The sequence below is a fragment of the Callorhinchus milii genome, unplaced genomic scaffold (genome assembly GCF_018977255.1).
Source record: "Callorhinchus milii isolate IMCB2004 unplaced genomic scaffold, IMCB_Cmil_1.0 Scaffold9, whole genome shotgun sequence".
Lineage (NCBI taxonomy): Eukaryota > Metazoa > Chordata > Chondrichthyes > Chimaeriformes > Callorhinchidae > Callorhinchus > Callorhinchus milii.
Genome location: NW_024704750.1, coordinates 6,193,555 through 6,220,620, shown reverse-complemented (window position 1 = coordinate 6,220,620; position 27,066 = coordinate 6,193,555). Strand labels below are relative to the sequence as shown.

The 27,066-nt window shown below is 41.1% G+C and overlaps 1 protein-coding gene and 1 pseudogene across 1 annotated transcript; one reads left to right on the top strand and one right to left on the bottom strand.

Moving 5' to 3' along the window:
- LOC103175297 lies at positions 1-15,548 on the top strand (annotated as a pseudogene).
- LOC103175298 (60 kDa lysophospholipase) lies at positions 7,188-26,177 on the bottom strand. The gene is made up of 11 exons (XM_007888251.2): positions 25,931-26,177; positions 21,091-21,196; positions 19,013-19,124; positions 18,111-18,236; positions 12,934-13,017; positions 12,677-12,803; positions 11,618-11,730; positions 10,165-10,308; positions 9,784-9,957; positions 8,438-8,551; positions 7,188-7,604 (listed from the first exon to the last, which is right to left on the bottom strand). Exons 1-11 carry the CDS (start codon positions 26,049-26,051, stop codon positions 7,539-7,541), a joined length of 1,287 nt encoding a protein of 428 aa, XP_007886442.2. The 5' UTR covers positions 26,052-26,177; the 3' UTR covers positions 7,188-7,538.
- Between the last annotated feature and the right edge of the window lie 889 nt (positions 26,178-27,066).

Sequence of the window (27,066 nt, the reverse complement as noted above, 5' to 3'; positions counted from 1 at the left end):
AAACAACTGTCCTGGTAAGTTCTGGGTTTATTTTTTCAATCACATTTAAAATGTTATATACTTCCATACTCCCAGCTTGTCTAATCTTTTCTCATAGCTCATCCTTTTAATGCTGGGGATCATCTTCATTGCTCTCCTCTGCACAGCCTGGCCACTTCTCCTATATTGTCGGAGCCAGAAATGTATGTAGCTATATAGAGCATATTGTATAGGATGTCTGGGATTTGAACTCAACTGATTTGGCCACATATTTGTGGAGTCCTGTAGCTCAGTGGTTAGAGCACTCGCTTTGCAAGCGAGAGACCTGAGTTCAATTCCAGGCACAGGGCGAAACCTTGGGCAAGTTTCCTTACTCCACACAGAGCCTAATAATAATCCCTCCAAAACCAAAAACAATAATAAATTGGTCATTTTCAATCTACGACTGTTTGTGGGACATTGCTCTGCGCAATTGGCTGCCGCGTTCGCCCACAAATATACAGTCAATTCACTTTACAGTGTGTTCTGTGAAGCGCTTTGGGACGTCCTCCCGACGTGAAAAGCACTATATCAAATGCAAGGATTATTATTATTATTATTATAGTCCAGCATCCCATTTGCCAATACCTATATAATGGAAAAACTTCTCATTTCTGAATCTGAAACCTGATTTCATATGGATTAATGGGACCATGCAAGAGAATCTGCCGAACAAATGAAAAAGTAGTTTGCTTCAATTGAGAAGGTAAAGAAATCCTACCTTGGAAGATGGAAGACCCAGTTTAGAAGAAGAGAAGTTTTCCATTATTGTCTTTATCACCTTCCAGTCTTCCTCTTTTTGGTTGTTTGAGTTACATGTGAGTTTTGTTGAGTTAAACGTGAATTCTCCTGGAGACGGGTCTGGAACCTGGTTTTTAACTGTTCAAGGCTTTCCTAGGTATAAAATGTTCCAATGTTAAAAAAAACAGTGAAAACAACCATCAATATTTGACTTGCAGAATGGGCTCCTGCAACTAATAATGGGAATTAATCTTGTTGCTCTTTTTGGTAATACATCTGAGGCTTGGGTGACCCTTTAACTGGCAGGAAGCAGAACTGAGCACAGTCCTTCTAGGATATTTCCCATGTTAGAGTTTAAAATGTAAATATTAGTTGTTAATACTCAGCTGAAACATTAACAATGATCAGACCTTCGATTCATAAGACTCCTCGGCTGGTTCAGCAAAGCCTTCACTGATTAGCACTTCTCATACATTACGATCTCCCTTTGAAGTCTGTATACTGAGGTCCACACGCAAAGTGCAGTGCACAGTGGAGAAATCTTTCACAAGGAGTACACAATCCTTCACCAGGAAGATGAATCTTTTCTTGGCTTTGGCACTCCACTGATCCCCAGAAATCAGAGAATGTGCGGATTGCTGCATTCAGCAGATCTGGCACTGGAGGGCCTAAATACAAAATAAATAAATCTAATACTATTAAAATGCAACAGACGGCATGCCTTCCCAATAAGGGTTAAAAATTATAAACATTAAAAAGCAGTTTCCTTAGCGTCTTTAAGCATGCTAGAATAGCTTAATTAACATTTGAACAGATCATTCTCAGGTTTGGCTCCCATAGTATGGGAATACAATAGTTGATCTGTATTCTCTGTCCCATTAAAATAAATTAAACCACACCAAGACCCTCCGCGAACCCCATCCTCGCCCGACTCCACTGGCTTCCCATCACACACAGGATACATTTCAAGATCCTGGTCCTCACCTTCAAAGCCCTTCATGGCCTTGATTCCCCCCTACCACTGCGACCTCCTAAACCCCTAACAAATTGCCTGCTTACTCCGCTCAGGCAGAGTCCTGGATGATCTGCAGCCTGTAGCGGGTGACCGAAGTTACGATTGAAGAGGAGCGTCTTGAGTCAAGCCTTGAAGTAGGCAAGGGGGGAAATGAAGGGACTGTGAGTTGGAGTTCCAAAGGGTGGGGTAGAGAGAAAGATCTTGCTCTTCGACCAGATGCCTACGGTTACCTCCTGCTAGGTATCAAGCTCTGCCACTGTGAAGTTTTCAGACGCTACCCTGCGTGAAGAGTGCTGTATAAATGCAAGTTGTTGTTGTTCCATTGAGGTGTCGAAGAACAAGGTCGTTCTCTATACCCTCATCCTTCAGAACTCTATCTCATGGTCCCTTCGCCTTGCTCCCCCCTTGCCTGCTTCAAGGCCCATCTCAAGACCCTTCACTTTAACCACTCCTTCAGTCACCCTCCTAGCCCTACCTTCCCTGCTTTCCACCCTTCTGATCCCAACGCCCGGCTTGGGTCCAAATCCCTGAATGTCCAGCGCCTTGGGATGTCCGCTGTGTAAATGTAATTTGTTGTTGTTGTTGTCTTCAGATCAGATCTGATAAGGAGGGTCAAGGCAAATAATTCAACAGATACTAATAAATCTGACTCATTGTAGATTTGAATCCCATTACTGTTTGCGCTGTAAATTGACGTTTGGTTATATTTAAGCTTGAATCTGAACTAATCGTTCCCACCCTCATTCTTACCGAAATTCAGGTGTACAACTGTACAGTAGTGTAGGACTGCCTCTCAGGAACTTTGCTCTGCCACATCTTGTTTCTATTAATCAGTGCGTAAGATTATGATGATTTATTGTTTTTAGCAGGGTGAGAGGGTAGATTGTTGTTCTAATGTGTCACTAGATAATCTGCATATTTTTACAAGGAATGGTTAGTGTGCAAGTCCACACCCCTGATGGCCACATTTGGAGTGCCTAAATTCCAGGTGTATAAATAGTGGTACTATCTTCCTGATATCTTCTTTTGGCGACAAAGCTATGAGATGAATTGACTACAGGAGACTTCACAGTCCCAACCAAGTCTATGTGCTATGCTGAGGCTCTTTTACCAATTTCACTTTCATAATTGAAGACAAATTGAAGCTGTGAGAAAAGAATGCAGGTGCAACTGTGCAGGAAGGAGAGCAGCTTATACTAAATAATTAGTTACCGAAAACCTAAAATAGCTTTCTGGCTGACCTGAAAAGGTCTCTGAGACTAATTCCTTTATTACCTGCACACTGTAGTCTTCTCTAAAACTTAGCTGTTTTATTGTAGATGCAACTTTGGTTTAATTTTTTCAATACCAAGTTTGTTTACCTGAACATCAAGGCAGCCTTCAGTGGTGTGTTGCCAAAACGATCCTCGGTGTTCACCTTAACTCATTTGTTGAGCTGGTAATCAAAAATGGGCAAATAGCCCTCAGAAATTGCCACGTGGAGTAAGATCTGTCCACTGTAATCCTGACACTGCAAATTACACTTCTGTTCAACATTGTTTACCTTTGCTGAATTTCAAATTCACATTTGCTGTAAAGAGAGATAAGCAGAGGAATAAAATGCACTGTAACTAAAGTTAAAATCATGTAACAAAATAAAACAGAGGCTCATTCAGTGCTCTGTATTTTCTGAACCATTTGGTGCACTGAAAACTGTTGCTAAGTAACTGGTTTTGAACATTTTCATTTCACCAGTTTCTATTACAAATGGTGGAACAACTGTCCACAGAGTTACATATGAACTAAGTTGCAATCACTATTAATTCCTCTTTTCCATTCAAATGCCAGCACATAAGAGTGCATAAAATGAGCAAAAGTCTGATCTTTCAATCCTGCTCCTTCCCTAAACCGTGAAAACCTTTCCTTTTACTGAATTTGACCTATTTTCTTGGGCGCATTTGTATAAAGACTCCATTTGTTCACAAAAGTAATCTAGCCAAAACTTCAAAGTATTCATCTATTCCTAAATCTCCACTATTTAACCCTGTCAAAAGACAACCTTTTCCCAGGTCCCTCAAACACCTAAACCATTTGAATTTTTAGAGTATTTATTAACCTAAGTCTACACTTGTTCCTGCAACCTCTGAATTTCTTCCCAAACAAATATTTAAACTAGCACCATATAGAGGCTTAGTGTAGTATTTCATAGAGGTTTCACTGAGACTCAGATTGTTGTTCCGACAATCAGAATCTTAGATTTGGCTTAACCTTCTCTTTTGCATGGATTTAATGTATTTCTCATTGTAATGTATGATGTTTTGTGAATGTTGAATAATGATGTTGATACCGAGGACGTCTCAATGTTTCACAGGATTTACTATAGAATGTAGTGATTGTGCATTTTGTAGGCAAATGCAACTGATAGACCTGGACTGCAAAGTGGCCTGAAAATTCTGATTTCAATCACAACCTATAATGAGATCCGTCTTTCCATATCGCTTGATAGGTCCATCTCGTTTGCCGATGAAAATATCGACATCATGGCCCTCATTGAAACCTGGATCACCCCAGGTATCACCTTCCCCCTCACTGAGGCTACACCACTCGACTATACCTCCCACCATTTCCCACCTCCCAACCACCTTGGCTTCATCTCCAGGACCTCACTTGTGCTATCCCCTTACTTCTCTGGTTCATTCCCCTCATTCGAACACCTTACACTCTACCACCCCTCCAATCTTTCCCTCAAAATTCTCCTCATTTATCGTCCCCCACCCCCCACCAAAACCCTTCCCCACCTTCATATCTGACATCTCCAAGCTTCCCTCTGCCTCTGTTCTGAATGCCTCTTCAGCGACTTCAACCTTCACTTCCCTCCCTACTGCTGTATCTCCCCTCCACATTCACTCTGCCGCCCACGTTCATTGCCACCCACTCAAGCTGGTGATTAACTGGGGCCTCAGTGTCTCAGATATCACAATCACAGAACAAAGCTATCTCCGATCACCATTTCATCTCCTTTAACTCCTCAATCCCTCTCCCCAATACCACCAAAACCCACATCCACCTACTACCGCCCCTGGAAAAAAATCTCCCCATGATCCCTCTCTGCTGCTCTGGACCCCTCTCCCCCGGCCTACCTCCCTCACTAATTTATCCTTCTCGCTCACTCTCCTCCACAACTCTCTCTTTACCACTCTTGATGCCCTTGCATCCCAAACCGCCTTCTACTCACGAAACTCACTCTGGTACACCAGCCACCTCTGCTCCCTCAAGGGTCAGGTGCGAGACGTTGAATGCACCTGACTCAAATCTGATCTAACGGACCATATCAGAATGTACCAGTCCTCCCTCACCTCTGGCAAATCATCCATCCAACATAATCTTGGAGGTGAAGGACAACCCCAGGCTCCTATTCTCCACCGTCAACCAGCACCTCCGTCCAACCTCCCTTGCCTTGCCCATTCTCTCCTCAAACGCTGACTGTGAGATGCTGGATTTCCTTGAGTCCAAAATCGAGGGGATCCATCCATTCAGCTGCCTCTGCCCTCCAAACCGCCATTCCCTCCCAGTCTCACCCCCACACTCTAACCCCTACCCATCCGTCCCTCCACATCTTTGAACCTAACTCCCCACTCCTCTCTCATCACCTGTATGAGAGCCAACTTTTTACAGGTGAATGTCAGCAAGACCGAGGCCCTCTTGACTCTCTCGTGCCAGCACCTCTGTACTTCAGGTACTAGCAGCATCAGCATCCACGGATGCACACTCCACCGTACCAAGCCAGTCAGGAACCTGAGGGTCTTGTTCAACCCTCAACTGTCCTTTCTCCCCCATATTCATACCATGACCAACTCTGCCTTCCCCCACCTCTGGCCGTCGAAACCCCCATACACGCATTTGTCAACTCAAGGCTCGACTATGGAAACGCCCTCCTTGTCGGCCTCCCCAACTCTTCCCTCCACAAGCTGCAGATCATGCAGAACTGCAGCTCCTGTCCTCTTCCGCACCAGGCTTCGTGACACTATCACCCCCACCCTCGCCCGGCTCCAAATCCATCAAAGGATTCAAAATCCTTGTCCTAACTTTCAAGGCTCTTCACGGCCTTGAACCTTCCTACCTCTCTGACCTGCTAATCTCCTATCAACCTGTCCTCTCCCTCCGTTCAGCAGGCTCTGGCATGGTCTATGTCTCCTTCCCAACCCGCCCTAACATCGACGGCCGGGCTTTCAGCCTCTCTGCCCCTACTGTTTGGAACTCCTTCACACAATCCCTGCATCTTGCTCCCTCCCTTGCCTCCTTCAAGGCACAACTCAAGACCCTCCTTTTTGACCGTGCCTTCAGCCTCCCTCCTACCTCTCTGCCCTCTGTCATTCCAACCCTGCCGCCCCACGCTTGGGTCCTGATCCCTGACTGTTCAGATCCTAGGGACATCCTCCCGACGTGAAAGGCGCTTTACAAATGAAATTTTATTGTTTGAAGGAAAACGCATATATATTTTTTTTAATGCTTTTAATATTCATGATAACAAGTAAAAGACAGAAAAACCTTAACATACCAGGACGATGCACTACCTCATATTTCAAATGCACATTCCTGAATTTTTGATTCAGAAACACCTTTAAGGTCTTGATTAGGATTAAAACAAAATATTGTTTCTGTAACATTTGAACTCACTTGCATTAACAGTCAAATAACTGGTCTTTTAACATGACATTTCAAACTTCTAAACTGTGCACCTGCATGGTTGCAATTTGTAAGGATTCTGTAATTAATGTATTAGTTATTATCTGAAAGTATAATTGTAATGCTTGATTTTTTAAAGGTTTTTAATTAATCTATATTTAGTATTAGAATGCAATCTGCCTATAGTCTTTTCATAAGGTTATTTGCTTTAATGATTGGCTTGGGGGCTCTGAGAAAGTACATGTGTCAATTAGCTTAGCAAAGGTAAAGATATATTGGCTTGACCCCGGCTGAGGTCAGATTCTGATAACTTTCCCTCGTTCTGTGTCTGCGTAGATGTCATCCTTCCATCTGAGATTGAGTAATCATGTCCTTGAGCATAGATGTGAACACAAGAGGGCTCAGAGGGAGGAACGGATTTGTGGACATCTGCTTAACGCAAGACTAAGAAACAGGAAGATGGCAGAATCCTCCCAAAAAGCGGTTGATTTCTCTTTCTCCTTATCAATTATTTTCCCATGCAGAAAGAGCCTGCTCCAGATCATTAGCTCTTGAGGAGTGTGGGGGCTTACTTCATTTATTTTCAGAGAAATCATCTTGGAAAAGATGAAGTAAGTGAAAGGGCATCTACCAACTGGATAAAGAGAGATTGATTCGGGAAGAAAATCAGAAGAGATGGAGTTGGAACTTGGAGTTGTGAACCATATTCCAGCTTCTAAAGAAGGAAACTCAAGTTTAAAACGTAGAGGACTGTCAACAACTTTATTGACGCTCTTAAATTAAGTAACAGTACTGCAGTATCTGGATATCTTTTTGTTGATTGAACGGACAGCAGTAACTGAATACCTTTTGGTGGACATTAAATTGGACATACTCCTTCATCTCTTCTGCAACATTTTATTTGGCCAGCCTCAATCATTTTGAAATGTACTTGGATGCATAAACAATATTCTGCGGTATTCTTTTCATAAGATTACTAATTTGAATTAATAAAGCTTGATCAATTGTAAAGAATTGGCATTAGTCTTTACTTCACTGCGAGATTAAACTAGACAACTTAAAAATTGTCATTCAAAACCTTGAAAACTGTTTGAAGGAATTACTGCTGTTCTTGGAAGATCTTTCGATCGATTGTCATTTCTCCTCTTATGCTTCTTTTCAGCATCTGGTGAAAAGAAGGATGGAATGATGAGCTTCAGTAATATGATTTAAGTTGTCCCATTTAAGATCAATCTTATAGATGTCGGTAGTGGAAGCAGTTCAATAATACTAACGTTCAAAATGGAATTAGATATACTTGAAAAAGAAAAATTGCAAGGCTTTGGGGAAAGAGTGAGGGAGGTGGGATTAATTGTATAGCTCTTTCAAACTCGAAGGAAAATCAGAGACTACCTTACTCTATGTTAAAGTGTGTCTTCTCCATGGAATCCCTTGTCTAGTTTACGAACTCAAAATAATTAGCATCAGAATCCTTCTAGTCTAAGTTAAATGCATTCTGGAGATGACCACGGATGGTAGTAAAAATGTTGAATTTCAAAAATAGTTGTGGATTGAAGCAGTGGGGCAGGATATCATGTTATAATTTAAAAATATAATTGGAACAGGTTGCCAGAAAGGGTGGTTGAGACCAGGACATTGGAATACATTCCTGTTGTCCCTCGTCTTCTCCATTCCACCATCAGCGGCCGTGCTCTCAACCCACTATGCCCCCAAACGTTGTAACTCTCTCGCTCAATCCCTCCGCCTTGTCACCTCCTTCACACTTGAAGACCTTCCTGATACGGACACCTCCTCCCTCCTCCTGGCTCAGTGTTAGACACCGCCACTGTAAAGTGCTCCAAGACACTACCCCACGTGAAAGGCTCTATATAAATGCAAGTTATTGTTGTTGCAATTAAACAGATGGGAGAGTGGTAGGGTGGGTAAGCTGGAGGGATGAGATCAGATAGGCTGAATCTAAACCAATCTTATAATCTTGTGAAAAGGGTTACTCCATACTTCACGCCTCGCCTCTGGTGTCAAGTCCTTCTTGCCCAGCACATAGAACAATTTTCCAATTGCAGCTTCAGGGGTCATATCACGTCCAGGAATCAATCCTTGCTCCTCCAGAAGCTGAAATCAAAATGTCCACAAGATTAAAGACTTGGAAAGAGTTTGGCTGCCAATTATACTGCAACAAGCACAGTTTGGTGAGATTAGTGGGAAAGGGCACATAAATGTGTGAATTTACCTTCATGGTAACTGTTAGCTTTCTATGAATTAACAGCAGTCAGGCAGGAATCCAAGTTATTTAAGTTACACGTTAGAACACTGATATTGCAAGAGTTTTACTATCCCGTGATTCCCTCGGCTGTAATGCTCTCTTTGGCCAAATAGCCTACTGAAACTCATTGTCTGGGCTTAGACATGAAGAACGGAAACTCGGGCAAATTCTTCATGCCTGTAGAACTGAACCTCAGTGAATGTCAATGACTTGAGGAGAGCAATAGGGAAAATATTTGGAACAGAAAAAAATAAATTCATTTGTAACATTCTTTCATTTCATGTCTATTTTTGTTATTTTTAATTTCTTTTGAAACAATAAGTACCAAAAATATTGTTAACTCTGTAATTTGTGCTAATGCATGCGAGAGAGAGAGAGAGAGAGGATGGGGGGAAAGGGGGGGAAATTACTCTTACAAGCACACACTTTGACAAAGTGTGCTTTTAATGAGATTTCCCCCCAAGGGGTCTTATCAGTTCTAGCAAAGTAAATCTGTCAGTGGATAATCTGTTCAAGTTTACAGATAGATTTCCATTCATTTAAAGAAACCTGTTGAAAAATCTCATAACTAATGCTTGAAGTCACCATGTTAAGAATTACCAACGAGATTCGAGTAGGAAGTATAATAATAGTACTTGCATCTGATATTGTACCTTACCATGTCTTCGAGCATCTCAAAGTGCTTCACAGAATATACTGTAAAGTGACTGTATATTTTGTGGGTGAAACGCAGCAGCCAATTGCTCACAGCACGGTCCCACTAACAGTCGTGGATTGCGGGACCAAATTGTTTTTTTTTGAAGGGATTGAACTCAGGTATCTTGCATGCGAGGCGAGTGCTCTAACCACTGAGCTACAGGACTCCATGTATGACCAATAACATATCGTGCATTTCTATGGAGCCCTTCACTTGGGGTGGTGTCCCAGAGCACTTGAAGGATTTAGGGGAAGCACCTGGGGTTGGGGATTTATGGCTGAAATGGGAGCAGTGAATAAAGGAGTTGCTTAATGATATTGTGGATTTAGAATCATTACAGACCATTTTGAATTCAATTAGATAACTTTTAAATCAGTAACTCACCTGTCCTGTGTTGTAATCCATTGTCACAGTCCCTTTCAAACACTGAGTGCAGTTCATGATCAGCACTCCACGATCAACAGCCTGCTTGAATTCTTGCAGTATCTTTGGATCATTTGGAGAATTACCTGCTCCAAAAGACTCCACCACAGCTCCTTTCACCTCTTTTAATAATTCCTCCAAAACGAAAAACAATAATAAATTGGTCATTTACAATCCACGACTGTTTGTGGGACATTGCTGTGCGCAATTGGCTGCCGCGTTCGCCCACAAATATACAGTCAATTCACTTTACAGTGTGTTCTGTGAAGCGCTTTGGGACGTCCTCCCGACGTGAAAAGCACTACAGCAAATGCAAGGATTATTATTATAATTATTATTTACCAGAACGTGTGTCGCCGGTTCAGCCGGATCTTCTGTCATCAGTTCAGCCAGACCGTCTGTCATCAGTTCAGCTGGATCTTCTGTCACCAGTTCAGCTGAAACTGCTCTCACCGATTCAGCCGGAACAGACAGAACCGCTCTCACCTGTAAAGAGATCGATATGAGAACAAATTGTATAAACCTGTGATACAGCAGCCTTGTTAGTTAAGACTTACGAGTTAAAAAAAATGCAATAACAAGCCTCTTAAAAAAAAATCAATGCTGATTAAGTACTCAACAACAACAGCACCTAATTACAGTTGTATAGTGCATCCCAAGGAGGTGGGACATGGAGCAGACCGGAACCTCCTGAGCAGGGAACAGACAGATCGATATGTTGTTAGCAGGTCACAGAGTCAGGAAGAAGAAAGACCGTGGAGGGCTTTGAAGGTAAGGATGAGGATTTTGAATTCTATCCTCTGGAGGATGGGGTGCCAGCAGAGCTGGGCGAGGGTGGGAGTAATAGGGTTCACGGAGCCTGGTGTGCGAGAGGACATAAGCTGCAGAGTTCTGAATGATCTGCACCTTATGCAGGAAAAAGATGGTGAGGCCAACAATCAGGGAGTTGGCGTAGTCGGGCCTAGATGTGATGAACACATGAATAAGGGTCTCGACAGCCTGAGAGATGAGGCAGTGGCAGAGTTGGGTGACGTTGTGGAGGTGGGAGAAGGCAGATCAGTCATGGCACAGATGTGGGATAGAAAGGACAGTTGGGGGTCAAACAAGACACCAAGTTTCCGGACTGGCTTAGCAAGGTGAGATGTGCATCCATGGATGGTGATACTTTCAGCACCTGAGGTGTGGAGGCACTGACTGGAGTCAATCAGGAGAGCCTCGGTCTTGTTGACGTTCAACTAGAGAAAGTTAGTTCTCATCCAGGACTTGATGTCTGACAGACATTCTGTCAGGACAGCAGTGGTCCTGGAGTCGAGGGTGGAGGCAGAGAGGTAGAGTTGGGTGTCATCCACATAATGTGGAAGTTGACACCATATCTGCAATGTTCAGTCACAAAATTAATGAACCTTTTAAAAAAAAGCTCAGCTCACAAATCTTGCAAATCAGAGGTCAGTGAATGGTGATAGGCTAATCGACCATGGGGTACAAATTGCAGCCAAACCCAATCCTGTCAAATATGTACAGGTATACAATTTCAGAAGATATCACCTGACACCAGTCAGAAATTGGTACTCTAGTTAGTTTTCTCTGCTTAGACTAATGAGGTATGGAGGCCAAATGTACCCACTCCAATTGCTTTGTCAGTTGACATTATTTAGCTCAACTCAGCAAATAAACAATAAAATACTCATAAAATAACATCTGTACCATACATTTACACACTGCTGTTTGAATACACAAGCTGATATTATAATCTTATATCACAGAACAATATAACATCATAAATTATGAAATATACCATGTTAGCATCAAATCCAGGAAAAAACTTCAGCAACCTCACAATTGGGATGTGATCAGTGTTGATGTCAAAACTCTCTGCAGCAGTTGAATCCCAGACAAGGTCCCAGTCAACTATATAGAAAGCAAACATTGTATCTGAAGTTTAGCAAAGCTATGGTATTTAAAATACAGAAAGAAAATATTTGCAATTTGAGAACATATCATTGGACAAAGTAGTGGCATAATAGTAATAATAACAATCCTAGCATTTGATATAGCACCTTTCACGTCGTTGAGATGTCTCAGAGCACTTCACAGGATATATATATTATATATACACACACTGTAAAGTGGATTGACTTGTTTGTGAGAGAAACGTGAGTGACCAATATTATTTGGGGGATTGTTGGCCTGGACACCAGGAGAAACTTCCCTTCTCTTTTCAAGGAATGTCATGGGTTCTTTAATAATGAGTAATCTTTTTACTCATGGGACAGAGATTCAAATCCAGCTCAAACAAATGGAACTAAACTCCCTATATATCTTTGCTGATTATAAGAGACCTGTATGAACTATTTGGGGAAGTTTCAGCCATCTACTAAACTTGTAAACTCACTCAGAGGGGATGGAAGAATGGATGTGCAGAAAGGAAAAATATCATAAAGTTATCGTACTGCAGTTATAGTATTTACTCCGCACCTAGTATGTTGTACACCTGACTAATTGTGTTATTTCTGGCATTGGGGTCACACTTTCACAGCACTAACATCCTTCACCCTGATGAACATAAAACTGCTAAATACAAGAGCTGCCACTAAAAATACTGCCAACTGGTCTTGTACTTACAAACACAAGAGAAAAGCTTCCAGGCCCATGGAGTCATCTACAGGACAATGTGATCATCACCGACCTCTCACCTGCTTTATTTATTTATTTTCCTCAATATCATTTTCAATTCCCAGTTGAAAGATTCCCTTCTGCGCAAACTTTTGTTCAGCGGTGAACAAAGAGGGGCGGAGAAGCGAGATGAATCATCTCACATGGGGGAAGTAAACAATATCTATTATTTGAAATTTACCTTTAAAGTCCTTGGCAGCATTGAGGAGTGGAGGATAGTTGGGTGAATCAAAGGCAGCGTAATTAGTAGCATCCACTTTTGTCACACGATTTCCTCTGAATAGTTTGTGATTAAAGTACAGAGTAACCTAAATAATTTAAACAGAAGTCAGTCATATAAGCAACAGAAAATTCACAAAAACCTAATTACAAATGGAGGGTGAATTACCAAAGAGGAAAAGTGTTAGAGGACTGAACTCAAACAGAGACTCCACGCACCTCAGGTATCTGAAACTGAGAGGCGATCAGCAGTGCTCCGAGCAAGTTATCACGGGCATCATTTTTGGGCTCATAAATAGGCACCTGAAAGAAGACACACATTTGTGACCGTAAACTGTACAAATAGAGACGGATGGTAGACATTAAGGGCATTATTATAATAGTTTATCAGATTTTCACATCTCCACATTTTGTGAACATTTCCTAGTGAAACTATGCACCCTTCTATTTCTGAGACTGTGTGTTTATCCTCACCCCTTTTGTTACTCACAGCTGAGTAACAACTGATTTACTTGCATGCGTCATCCTCTCGATCGGCCACCAGGAGGCACTATCACAGAATCATAGAATTATACAGCACAGAAGGAGGCCATTCTTATTCAGGAGCACAGCGGTCAAGAGGGAGGTCTTTACATTTCTTCTAGTTCAAAGAAATTCACAGAAATAATTTTCTTTCTGAAAATAGTGCAATGAGCTAACAGCTTTAGGTGCAGTTGGTCAGATTGCATTTGCAATCTCCTCAGGCACCTGATGCTGTGATGAATGCAATGCGCTTTCCAATAGATAGGTCAGTAGGGGAAATAAAGCTCATGCTATGGCACTCATTTCAATCCCTGGCCTTTGGTGAGTCAACCGGTTTCAGCGCTGGGGCAGAAAACTGATTTCAATGTCTGCAAGCTACGGAAAGAGAAAAAAATCAGATCAGCTTTGCTGCTCTTGAGAACTATCTGCTGAAATTGTATGTGTGTGGACATCAAGCAAGGGTAGGATCTGTCTTGGCAATGGTGAAGTAAAGTTTTTTGCTGATCACTAAAAATAGTGATTTTCCAACTTCGATTTGCCATAGTGAAGACTTGGCTATTTTTAGTGCTTAGAATAAAATAATCCACTGACGAGGCTGATGCTCATTTGGTGGAAAAGTGTTGGTGTAACAGTGCTCCAGATTGACTTGATGCCTTCTGGGGAGAAGAGATGAAAATGGGAGAAAACAGATGGAGGCTGATCAGTTTAGACAGCTTCCTGAGCAAGCAACATGGGTGTTAAAGTCCGACCAGCAGTAGATATAGTCTGGCTCTGTAATGCCTGTTTTTTTAGGTCAGAGTTGATTCAATAAAATATTTAACAAGCTCACTAGAGGGATCTTCAGGCTACAAAGAGCAGTTCACCTCTTCAAAAGGACTCCTTGATGCTGTTTAGGGGTTGGCATTATCCCCAATCCTTAGTGACTTGTGACCTGTGAATGTAAGGCATCAAGGTCATGTTCCTTGTTTGCCAGACCTATATTTTTTCTTCCTTCACTTTTGATTTTATTTCTTTTGCCACCTTTGAATTTTTACCCCCACGCTTTTTGTTCCTTGTTCAGGGGGTTGGGGGTTGGGGTGTTTGGAAACACAGTGTAGGTGATAGCATGGAAATTAAATGGAACTGAATGAAGTAACCTCAGCAGACACCATCAATAGCCCAAAACAATGCAGCAACTGTACCATGTATTCCAGCTGCTTCTATCAAACGTGTTTCATCCCCCACCAAGACACCTATGATCGGACCACTGTTTTAGCAAATATATTGAAAAGCCTCTCCAGACCAAATAAGGCCTAATTCTTCCTCTATAAACAATCATATTTAATATGTGAAAACTGCTGCCTTTTCTCTAAAATATACACAGCACATTAGCACCACCTGCAGGCAAACCCATGTCTTTGAATGGAAATTCACAGAAATCTGATGTTTTGCTGCTTAAAGCTATTTGAGGATTGCTTCATTCAGCAGAAAACTCCTGAACCATCACCCCACTGATAAAATACTTACATGATTGCATCCTTCTCAGCAGATATACATTAAGTCTATTGTGAATGTTTCTGCGGCTCAGCAGATGTTTCATAGGGTTAAATATCAAATATAAAAACGTAAGGATTATTTATTTACTGTGAAGTGCAGTGAATGTGTTCTTGAAGGTTAATATGGTAGCCAATTTGTGCACAGCAATGTCCCACAAACAGCCATGAAGTGAATTATTATTGCTATTATTATATGAGCAGCAGAGACAAGATGGCGGACATACTGGACCTTCACGAGGCAAGAGCCAAGAATTTCATCATGGACGACAAGGTATCCACAAGCTGAAGGAAAAGACAAAGAAGTGGAAGGGCAGAGGCTTTGGTTCCGACAAAGGGGCCAGGTCCCGAATGCATGAAGACTTTGACTCCGTTGAGCAGGATGGTAATGAACCAGGATCTCAGAGATCCATGTAGGGTTGGATCCTGTTTGTGACAGGCGTCCATGAAGAAGCCACAGAGCAGGATGTATACGACCGATTTGCTGAATTTGGGAAAATCAAGAATATCAACTTGAACTTGGACCGACGCATTGGCTATCTCAAGGGTTATGTGTTGGTGGAATATGAAATGTACAAAGGAGGCACAGGTGGCCATGGAGTGGCTGAACGGCACGGAACTTGCCGGCCAGCAGATCAGCATAGACTGGGGCTTCGTCCAAGGGCCTCCCAAGAGCAAGAGAAGCAGCAGGCTGGGTCACCGGAGAAGCCAGAGTCCTGACAGAAAGCATTATTAGAGGCGACCAGACCAGATGCTTCGACCATCGATCCTGACCAACCCTACGACAAAATAGTTCCCGCGATGGCGAAGTGTTTTTTGCCAAATATGCAATTTCACAGTAATCCTGTCCTTTTTAAATTTTTTTTGATATTTGTTTGCTGTGGTGTTCAGAAGCATGTGTGTCAGGTGAAACTGGAGTCCTGTAGCTCAGTGGTTAGAGCACTCGCCTTGCAAGTGTGACACCTGGGTTCAATTCAAGTTTCCTTACTCCACACGCCTAATAATAATCCCTCCAAAACAAAAATAAATTGGTCATTTTCAATACACGACTGTTTGTGGGTCACTGCTGTGCGCAATTGGCTGCCGCGTTCGCCCACAGATATACAGTCAATTCACTTTACAGTGTGTTCTGTGAAGCGCTTTGGGACGTCCTCCCGACGTGAAAAGCGCTATATCAAATGCAAGGATTATTATTATTATTATTATTCTGTGAAGCGCTTTGAGACGTCGAGAAGACGTGAAAAGCGCTATATCAAATGCAAGGATTATTATTATTATTGTTATTATTATTGTTGACCCGATACAAGAATGCCGGGAGAAACTCACTTTCCTTTTCCTAAAGTGCCACAGGGTCTTTAACAAAGGACGGCACCTCCAACAATGCAAAGATAGCTGTGCCCAAACAAGACCAACCTGCCAAATCAAAGCTGTATTGTTTCATGAAGAATTCAGGTCTTTCAACAACCAGAGATTTGCCTGACTCAGTTGGAGCTTCAGGCAGAGCACTAAACAGGCAGGATCTGAAGAGGGCAGTGGAGCACACAAGACAGACACACAAAGGGAAAGTGTGAAAGCAACACACAAAGTGAGTATGAGACATACAACACAGAACAAGAACACAGAAACCATGTGCGAGAACAAAGCACATCCACAGAACAGAGAGACACGCATAGCAGATGGACTAAGAGTGAGAGACATAAGAGAAAGATATACACACACACATACAGAACAAGAGGGTACCGTTATTTCATAAATTCACCCTGTCTGTCTAATGAGTGACCGATTACAGACAGAGTTAAGAATTCCATCTGGTCTATCCACAATATGTGATGCACATGAGCTATTTTCAGTTCCTTCAACTCATGATAAGATGACTCATTTGTTCTTTCTTGCCAGTACTAAAGCTATAAATGCTGTTCCTCAACCAGGCTAATAGAGGGAATATGTTTCTGTCTGCACCCTCCACAAAGAGTGGCAAGATTTCCTTCTGGTCTACCTGTAATACAGTCCTGCCCACTTATGCCAACATTTCGGGGACCCTTTGAATAAACGGACGAAAGATACACACGTTTTGTGGTTAATAATCCCTATTCCTCTTCTTAACTCCAGCTCCACCTCTTGGCCTCTCAACTAACAGATAAAACCTTACATTGACCCATCTCTCTTCTTAAACTACTGTTCCATCTCCAACCTTCCCTTTCTTTCCAAGGTCCCAGAATGAACCATTGCTACCCAACTTCACTCTTTTCTCTCATTATTAGTCATTTTTAGTTCCTCCAACTAAAAATTGTTGACTTTTCCTCAGCAAGATGACTCAATTTCTGTTTCTTTGAATGCAAAGATGTAAATGCAATGCTGTTCCTCAATCAGCCTAACAGAAGGTTTCTTTCTATCTGCTCCTTCATCTACCAATGCAGGCAGACAGAAACAGTTAAAGATGCCCTTTGGGGCAGCTAAGGCTAAAACACGCTACCAAGACTGGTCTGACAGGACTGGTAATTATAGCCAGTGGTCAACATTAGCTTCTAGTCCAGAAGATAAATGTTGCAATGTTCACATGGTTGATTTTCTTTTTGTTAAGAAAGTTCTTACCTTGATTATTCATTTGAGATTTTACGTTTGTGCTTTTACATTTGTGATAATCCACATCAAAACAACAGTTGCTTCTCAGACCAACTACTCTTATTTTCAAAAAAAGTGGAATTGCAACAAGTATATTTTGGACACTTTATTCTTGTGAATTCCTATTTAAACTCTGCCAGTGGTTGTTTCACTGAACAATCACCATTATCCAGTGCACTTGCTGGGTGATGTTTCAGTTGCATGTATGTGTTACTGTTGAATAATAATAATAATCCTTGCATTTGATATAGCGTCTTATCACATCTTCGAGATATCTCAAAGCTTCACAGAGTTTACTGTAAAGTGAATTGACTGTCTGTGGAGCTCAGCCTTATATTGCCCACAAAATCACGCCGCTTTACAGTATATTTTGTGAAGCGCTTTGAGACGACTCAAAGACGTGTAAGGCGCTAAATCAAATGCAAGGATTATTAGTATTGTTATTATAACTCCACCAACAAATGAGTAGTAAAAAACCTATTATTCTATCTTCTTAACAGTTTCCTCCTCTTCTTGTGATGGATCTTATGCTGGATATATTTTTCCTACAGGTCACCCGATCCCTTCATTACCTCTCCAACGGGCTACTCTCTATATTTGAAACATTAAATATCAGTATACTATTTAACCGTGAGGACCATCACAGCCAAGCCTGGGTCCATCCTCAACCAAATATAAGACAGCATTGAAACCTTGAAGTGTAAAATATTTCCATGTTACCTGAGAGCCAGTCAAAACGATAGATTTTTGATGGTCCTTGCAGATGAATGAAAGAGCTGAAGAGGTGTATGCCATGGTATCTGTACCATGAAGAACCACAAAACCATCATAGTTGCCATAGTTTTTCTAAGACAAAGAACAAAAAAAGGTTAGAGAACAGCAAGCATCAAAGAATGGTGTGCTCAATATTATCCTCTTGTCTAGGTATTTATTCAAGCCCTGAATTCTTCTTGTATCTATCAGACTAGTAAAATATACAGTTAATTCACTGTACAATATATTCTATGAAGAGTTTTGAGATGTCTCAAAGGCATAATAAGGTCTTATATCAAATGCAAGGATTATTATTATTATACAACCACTTTGAACCAGCTGAATGATGATAAAGAAAATGTCTGATAAAACCAGCGCTGTAAGAATACTTGGTATGAAACCGCTGTAGGCTTTCATAATAATTTTACTCTAAAAGTACAAAGATTCATTTGAAGATTTATTCAGAAAACACTTAAGAATTCCAGACATTTCTTTAATGGTTGTCTAGAATTAAATTTTAGAAACACAAGACATTTTTACTTCCAGTATTTATATATAGATTTATGCTGAGATATATTATGCTCCAATTTGTAACATTGCTTTCATCTAAAATACTCTTTTCCATGGTATTTATAGATCAGGAACAGTGCATTTCTCAGTAAGCACAATTACAAAAACACAACAGTAATAGAATAAGAGGGCATAGGGCACACACACCAGGAAGTTGTTTTACCCAGAGGATAATTAACGACTGGAACTAGTTACCAAGAAGGGTCGGTGTGGCATTAATTCAAAGTGATCTTTCAGCTCATGTACTAAAGTAACTATAATCTTATACTTATTGATTCTTGACTTGAGCTTTAACCAACCTGTATATCGCTAGCAATTTTAGCCCAATCCTTTGCATTCATGTTACTGGAGTCGAGAAGTGGGTCATATTCAGACACTGTATAAATCACCCTCATATTCATTCTAGAGAGACTGTAAAACAGAGAAATAAAAGCCTTTTAGCTATAACAATGGATAAAAGAGACATCTCTCCCAGGATTTCTTCAACCTGAAGTTTTCAAGCATAAAACAGCAACAAAAACAACAAAGAGTCTGCAGTTAAGTGAATACATACCCTTCAAATAAGGGCTATAACACAGAGTAGGTGTGGTAGAGTTCAAAAATGCAACAGCAGAGACACATAGGGCCACACACACAAAAAAGACAGACAGACACAGAGATACACACAGACAGAGGGAGACTGAGATACACACAGACAGAGAGAGAGATGCACACAGAAACAGATGCCTCATCGCTGGGTATATTATTGTTTTAAAATTTGGATGAATTTTTACTTTGCCTATTTAAAGGTTGATTGTAACGAAAATTTACACAACTTAAAACATAAGATTTCATATGATTCTTATGGGTTACCTTGGGTTCACTGGACTGCGCTAAACTTTGATGTGGATATTTAAATTGGTCTTTGGTAACATACAAGTTGAATTTCAACACGTGTCACATGAATGTTGAAAAAGGGAACTATCACCCAGCATTGTTGGATTTCCGCGTGTACTACAGCAAAATCTCCATTACCAAGGCAAAGGGCGTCTTTTGTCAAAAGATGGACATGGAACCTCTGAGGCTCAGGACAGCTGCTGTGGGAAGGTACTACTTTGAGTGAGGATTTGGAAGTACCTGATATATAGTGATAGCTACAATATCAGTAGCCACTCTGATTGGTACAGAGTCCTAAGGAACCACTATTGAAGCATTACACCTCGAACAAGTCAAATCACGTTTCCATGGATTATAATGTGTGTTTTGGCTGTTGTCTACGGTATAAGAACATAAGAAATATTAGCAGGAGTAGGCCATTCGGACCCTCATGCCTGCCCCGCCATTTAATAAGATCATGGCTGATCTTCTAACCTAATTCCATTTACCTGCCCTATCCCCATACCCCTTAATCCCTTTAATTTAAAAAAATAATGGCCATACACTCAAAAACTCTGTTATACATCATATCATTCAGGAGAGGCTTCTGGTATCTACTGTGTGTCAAGCCTTAAGATTAGAGCACCAATGAAATTAAATGTGGTGAGACTGAAAAAACAGGCACTCGACAGCCATGGGGATAGCGGTAAGGGAATCATGTAGTTCAGCAACACATGGAATTGACGTGTTAAATAGCAATAACAACATCTTGTTCATGCTGGAGAAGAGAAGATTGAGAGGCGACATGATTGCTGTCTGTAGATTCTAAGGGGGCAAGACAATAGATATCATGACAGGCTATTTCAATTTGTCGAGAATAGTAAAAATCAGAGGACACAGCCGGTGATTGAAGGGGGTAAATTCAGAACGACTCCACACAAACACTATTTCAGTGAGCGAAAAGTGAACCTGTGGAACAGGCTTTCTTAGAGAGATGGTTGAAACAGGAAATATTGATTCTTTGAAACATAGATTAGATAGTTTTCTTTTAGGAAATACATTATGGGATATAGTACATAGGTAGTTTGGGATATATGTGCACGTGACTGCCAGAAGGTGGAAGGCGAACTAGATGGACCTTGGTCTGTTTTCGTCTAGCATTTCTTATGTTCTTATGTAATATCGAAGTCAACAAGTGGCTTAAAATAGTAAATGAAACCTACCAGTTGGATATCTGCATCTGTTTATACATTCGTATATTTACATCATAATAATCAATTCACACTACACTGTAACCTTAACTTTTATAACAAGAAGGTTCAGCGTGCAATGTTAAAGTATAAATTATTGATCTCTGGGTATAGTCGTGTCAATTTTCTGGAGTGTAAAGCATACAATGAATAATGTAAGGTGTGCAGTGAGGACATCATCACAAGATTGTTTGTTTAAAGCAGCTTATTAATTGATAGTTCATTGCAAATTCAATACATTTCACTCACTCTGTAGTTAATGCGATACTTACGGAAGAACCAATGTATTTTCAGGAAGCTTTTCAGGGTATTTTGGATCATGTAGGCTGGGTTGCGTTCGAAGGAATGGGACAAGTGCTCCTGGTACTGGTTTAAGTCCTAAAGAGAAAGGCATCAACACAATAATGATTGACTAAAAGCAATGGATATGTATGGAAAAATATTTGTACAGCAGCAAAATCTAGATTCTTGTATAATGCACAAGTGAGAATCATACTGCAGGCTCACAGATCAATTTTCTTTCACTGCCTTGCACATTTTAACAAGTTTGATTCTTAAATATGAAACACGATAGAATCATCTCTCCAAACCTGATATCTGAGAAACTGTCAATCTAAGACTCTGAATTTCAGTACTACAGAAAATTCTAAGAATAATTCTTGCATCCTTTGCAATCCTTGATCACATTTGGATTACGACACCATCCTCCTAATCTTAGGAAGTTATTTATTAAGTAAGCTAGGAAAAGTAGTAAACAGTGAGGAGGACAATAGCAGAATGCAAATGGACAGAGACAGACTGATAAAATGGGCTTTATAAATAGGGGCAAAGAATACAAAAGTCGGGAATCTTTATAAAACACTGGCTAGGCCTCAGCTAGAGTACTGTGTTCAGTTTTTGGCACCATACTTTAGGAAAGATGTTAAGACATTGGAGTGGGTGCAAAGGAGGCTAGAGAAACTGGGATTATTCTCTTTGGAGCAGAGAAGGTTAATAGGAGACTTAAAAGAAGTTTTCAAAATTATGAGAGGATTCGATAGGGTGAACATGGGGAAATTATTCCCACTGGTGGGTGGGGTGGTAAACCTGAGGATACCAAGTTAAAATAATTGTTAAAAGAAGCAGAGGTGAGGAGAAATTTTTTCATACAGTGAGTTGTTCGGATCTGGAACGCATTGCCTGAAAGGGTGATGGAAGCCAATTCGATAACAACTTTTAAGAGAGAAGTAGATAATTATTTGGGGAGGATAAGTATGCAGGGAGAACGCAATGGAGTGGGATTGAATTGGAAAGGTTTTTTCAAAGAGCCGGCAGAGACACGATAGGCCGAATGGCCTCCTTCTGTGCTGTATAATTCTATGATTACCTTTGAAAATAGAGACGAGTAGCAAAGAAGATTTGGCATGAATTGGCAATTAAACTTTTGTGGAAGTTATCAGAATGGAGCTTACTTTCAGGATTTGAACGTTTAAGGAAAGTCGAGAGAATTTTCTTTGGAAAAGACATTTTAAGGTCACCTAATTGAAGATTTCAAGATGAAGAGAATTCATTAAGACAGTCATCTTAAGTATTCACTAATGAAGTAATAATAATAATAATCCTTGCATTTGATATAGCGCTTTTCACGTCGGGAGGACGTCCCAAAACGCTTCACAGAACACAATGTAAAGTGAATTGACTGTATATTTGTGGGTGAACGCGGCAGCCAATTGCGCACAGCAATGCCCCACAAACAGTCTTAGATTGAAAATGACCAATTTATTATTGTTTTTGGTTTTGGAGGGATTATTATTAGGCTCTGTGTGGAGTAAGGAAACTTGCCCAAGGTTTCGCCCTGTGCCTGGAATTGAACTCAGGTCTCTCGCTTGCCAAGCGAGTGCTCTAACCACTGAGCTACAGGACTCCAAAAGTATTCCTATTCCAAAGTAAAGTTAAAAATTAAAAAGTTAGGAGTAAAAAGTGAAGACTGGTACAAATTTTTCAACTCCAGTGGAGTCCTGTAGCTCAGTGGTTAGAGCACTTGCCTTGCAAGCAAGACACCTGGGTTCAATTCCAGGCAGGTCAGGGTGAAACCTTGGGCAAGTTTCCTTACTCCACACGCCTAATAATAATCCCTACAAAAACAATAATAAATTGGTCATTTTCAATCTACGACTGTTTGTGGGACATTGCTGTGCGCAATTGGCTGCAGCGTTCGTCCACAAATATACAGTCAATTCGCCTTACAGTGTGTTCTGTGAAGCGCTTTGGGAGGTCCTCCCGACGTGAAAAGCACTATATCAAATGCAAGGATTATTATTATTATTATTATCCTGGCCAGAATGGTGAGAGAGGGGTACGGAGTATGGTCCTAATTAAATTCAACTGAATTGTAGAACTCTACATCAACTCTACTCTACTTTTAACTCTCTTAAAAGTTGTTATGTTACAGGGTAGTTGGGTTTTCTACACAAAATGTTTTGGGAAAATGTCAGTATGTTGTGCCTTGAAGAGTTAAATTGGTTCAGAAGTGTGTTTACCACAGCTGCAGCTCTTGCTAATTATTGAACAGTGCTGCATTGTTTTAATCGGAAGCAGCTCAAGAGTACGCACAACCAAGGGCAGTCATAGCCTGCTTAAGCAACTATTAAGCGGGTGAGAACGTGCAAATTCACACGGACCATCTTGGTGTTAGAACAAAAAAGGATAATGCTACAAGCCAAACTACACTTCGTTCAGTCAGAGCTGGTCATTCCTGGTATTCGGTCCGAACTGGTGAGAGCGACTACATCTTTTTCTTCCCTCACCCTGCGACTCCAGCCACTCAACCTCGACTGGTCAAGGGTTCCAGCAATTCCATCAACATCAGAAAAAAGCAAAAGTGAAGAACAGACTGCAAAGATACGAGAATACAACTTGTAGAGATTGAACTTCTGTTCTTTGATTCAACGGCCATTATTATCAGCGTTCCAGAGACAGAAACGAGACCCAAGAAAAGTTTGCCTACTGATTATGAAGTTTGATATTATCCTTACAGTGATGTTGCTATATGTGAGCATAACAGCCGCTATTGTCTTATCATTACCCTGCCTAATGTGACTAAGCGCTTTGGGACGTCTAGAAGACGTGAAAAGCGCTATATCAAATGCAAGGATTATTATTATTATGCTTAAAGAACCAATGCAAAATTATATGACTTTCTGCCTTATTAAGTAAACCCTTTACAAAATACGAGTGACCTTGGTTCCTCTGTTAATATGTTTCTAATTCAAAATTTCGGGCAAGCAGAATTGGTGGTCTTTCTGCTACACGTGGAATAGGAATACTTTTGGAGTCCTGTAGCTCAGTGGTTAGAGCGCTCGCTTTGCAAGCGAGAGACCGGCGTTCAATTCCAGGCACAGGGCGAAACCTTGGGCAAGTTTCCTTACTCCACACGCCTAATAATAATCCCTCCAAAAACCCCAAACAATAATAAATTGGTCATTTTCAATCTAAGACTGTTTGTGGGGCATTGCTGTGCGCAATTGGCTGCCGCGTTCGCCCACAAATATAGTCAATTCACTTTACATTGTGTTCTGTGAAGCGCTTTGGGACGTCCTCCCGACGTGAAAAGCGCTATATCAAATGCAAGGATTATTATTATTATTATTACACCTTTTATCCCAGGCTTCAACGGAGTGGTTAGTTCCACGATTGGTCATACATTTGAATCCAACATATTCTTCTTGGGGCAATTCATCAAAAAACAATGTTGAATTAACAGAAATGCAATATAGTTCATATTTGCAGTTTGCATCTAGAAGCAACTCCACTGAAAACCACATGCCAAACAGTCTTGCGTACTTGGAAAATCTCCATCTGCCCCTAAGACATTCGCCAGCAGTATTTTCTAAATTTACCACAAGGAAATTGCTCTTCCATAATACTGTTTTGCTAAAACTTTGGCACTCAAGCGGTTAGTCATCCGAATTTGCAACAAAAATACATCTAATTTCAAAGCTTATAAGTTATTTTATTGAGTTTAATTGACAACAATATTCATTTGATTATTCCTAGAGAGCAGGATGTTGCAGTTAGTTGGCAGCTGTACAGGAATGGAGTGCCCTGAGTGGTTTTACACTGCACGCTGAAATCAAAGGCACTCACAATCCTGTCTGTTCTGCTATCATCGGCACAGGCAGCCACACCCTGTGCATTTACCGTTAGCTTCACATTTCCAAGTGTGGCACTTGCTCTTTGTATGGTCTTAACACTACAAATAACAGTCTGTGAAAGTGAATGCTTGCTCTCAAAGATGAGTCTCATCAAAAACTCACTCAGCTCTACAATGATCTAAGATAGGTTGAGTGCACTCACAATCCTGTCTATTGGGTATGATTTGAGGCGTACACTAAGTTTTGATCATGTAGTTGACATGTTTGTAACCATGAAGTCATGGAAGAAAGCATTTTAAAAAGATGCTGTTGCATGTTTTGCAACGAAGAACCCCCAAATGTGATCTGCCTTAGGACCCCTAGATCCCTTAATCTGGCCGCGACAGTGAGGGAAGTGCCAAACCAAGAGAGATTTTAAGATATGATTAACAATCATTAAAAAAATAATCTGTTGTATACTGAAAATCTTGGAAAGGAAATGGCAGTAATGGGTGTGTGCTCAGAACCTTACACGGGGGGAAAAAAAAGTTATTGGTGAATTGTAGTTTATGTGGGAGGGTGCAGGTGAGGATGCCAGCCAAGCAGGAGAATGTTAGAAAAGTCTACCTTGGAAGACGCAAAGGCTGCTTTTGGCGGCAGTGTTGTTGAGAAGCAACAACAACAACTTGCATTTGTATAATTTTGTTACAAAATATACGTAGTGAGAAGAACGAATGAATCGCACAGAGAAAGCGGCCACCAACCTATTCATTTCTTTAAATATTTATTGAGAATTGTGCAAAATTCCAATAATCGCTATCGGCGAGCAAACTAATTTTGACACATCTGCGCATAAGTGGGAGAAGAGCATGAACTCTGAGCAGAGCAAGTGCAGCAGTAAGACAAAGCAAAGGGCAGAACAGATTTAACTCAATCTCTCCAATCCACTTTAACCTGTGCCGGCATCCGTGGGTCTGTTTCCGAAGTACAACTTTCTTACCATCTTCTTGTTCCTTCATGCCGATTGTTCCTCCAGTGTAGATCACAAAGACCTTTTTCTTAGTCTCATTCTGGGCAGTTGAAAGCTCAAGGGCAAGCTGCTGTAGCTCGGGACTAGACATATTAGTTAGTTGAGAGATGAATCGCCACCTTGGTGATCCTGCTGATCTGGCTGGATAAACAACTCCAAGTGCCGCTGCAAGGCTGCGAACGAATTTATACTAAGATTGAAAGTGAAAGCAGCAAGTATTAATTTAATTCCATTCAGATCTAAAAATTTAGAAGCAGGAAGGAGTGTCTGACACAGCAAAACGCTGCAATGAATTTTCATGTCATGATTACGAAACTGAAACACTTGCTGTGAATAATCAAAGTTTACTACTCGCTCACTGAAGTAATGTAACAGCAAAGTTTAGTGAAGTAATAAAGCAGCTTATTATGATCTACGTTATCTATTCCCTTCAGAATCTTAAAAGTAATCATATCGACCCTCAGTGTGAACATGCCCAGTTTATCTAATTGCTCACTCTCTCTGGAAAAGGACGGGATGTAAAGCCACTTTCACATCAGGAGGACGTCCCATGGCGCTGGACAGACAGTTTCGGATCCGACCTGGGGTGGTTGGAGGGCAGGGGTAAAAGCAGAGATCAAAAGTACGGTTGAAGAAGAGGATCTTGAAGGTGGCAAGGGAGGGGGCAAGATTGAGGGACTGCAGGATGGAGGTGCAGAGGGTGGGGGCAGAGTGGCAGAAGGCCCGTCTGCCAATAGTGGGGCGAGCAAGGCGGGTGATGTGAAGCAGGCCGGAGCGGAGGGAGCGAGCACAATGGTAGGGAGCAATGTGGATGCATAATTTTCATGTGTACCTGAGTTCCATGACTGGAGCAAATATCATACAAATGAGAGCTGGAAGTCCATGGATGTTTGGCATCAAAGGTGTTTCTCTTACAATTATAGTCAGCTGTCAGCGCCTGAAATGAGGCTCTGACGGGAGCTAATCAGGAAAGCCTCAGTCTGGTTAATGTTCAACTGAAGAAAATTAACTCTCATCCGGGACTTGATGTCTGACAAACATTCGGTCAGGACAGCAGTGGTCCTGGAGTCGAGGCAGAGAGGTAGAATTGAGAATCATCGGCATAC

Excerpts from the sequence above, each read along its gene's own strand:
- LOC103175298 (XM_007888251.2), bottom strand. The coding sequence starts at position 26,051 with ATGTCTAGTCCCGAGCTACAGCAGCTTGCCCTTGAGCTTTCAACTGCC. Across the intron at positions 10,309-11,617 it reads CTGGATTTGATGCTAACATG|GTGAGAGCGGTTCTGTCTGT; the intron begins GTATATTTCATA and ends ATCTCTTTACAG. Across the intron at positions 8,552-9,783 it reads TGGATTACAACACAGGACAG|CTTCTGGAGGAGCAAGGATT; the intron begins GTGAGTTACTGA and ends TTTTGATTTCAG.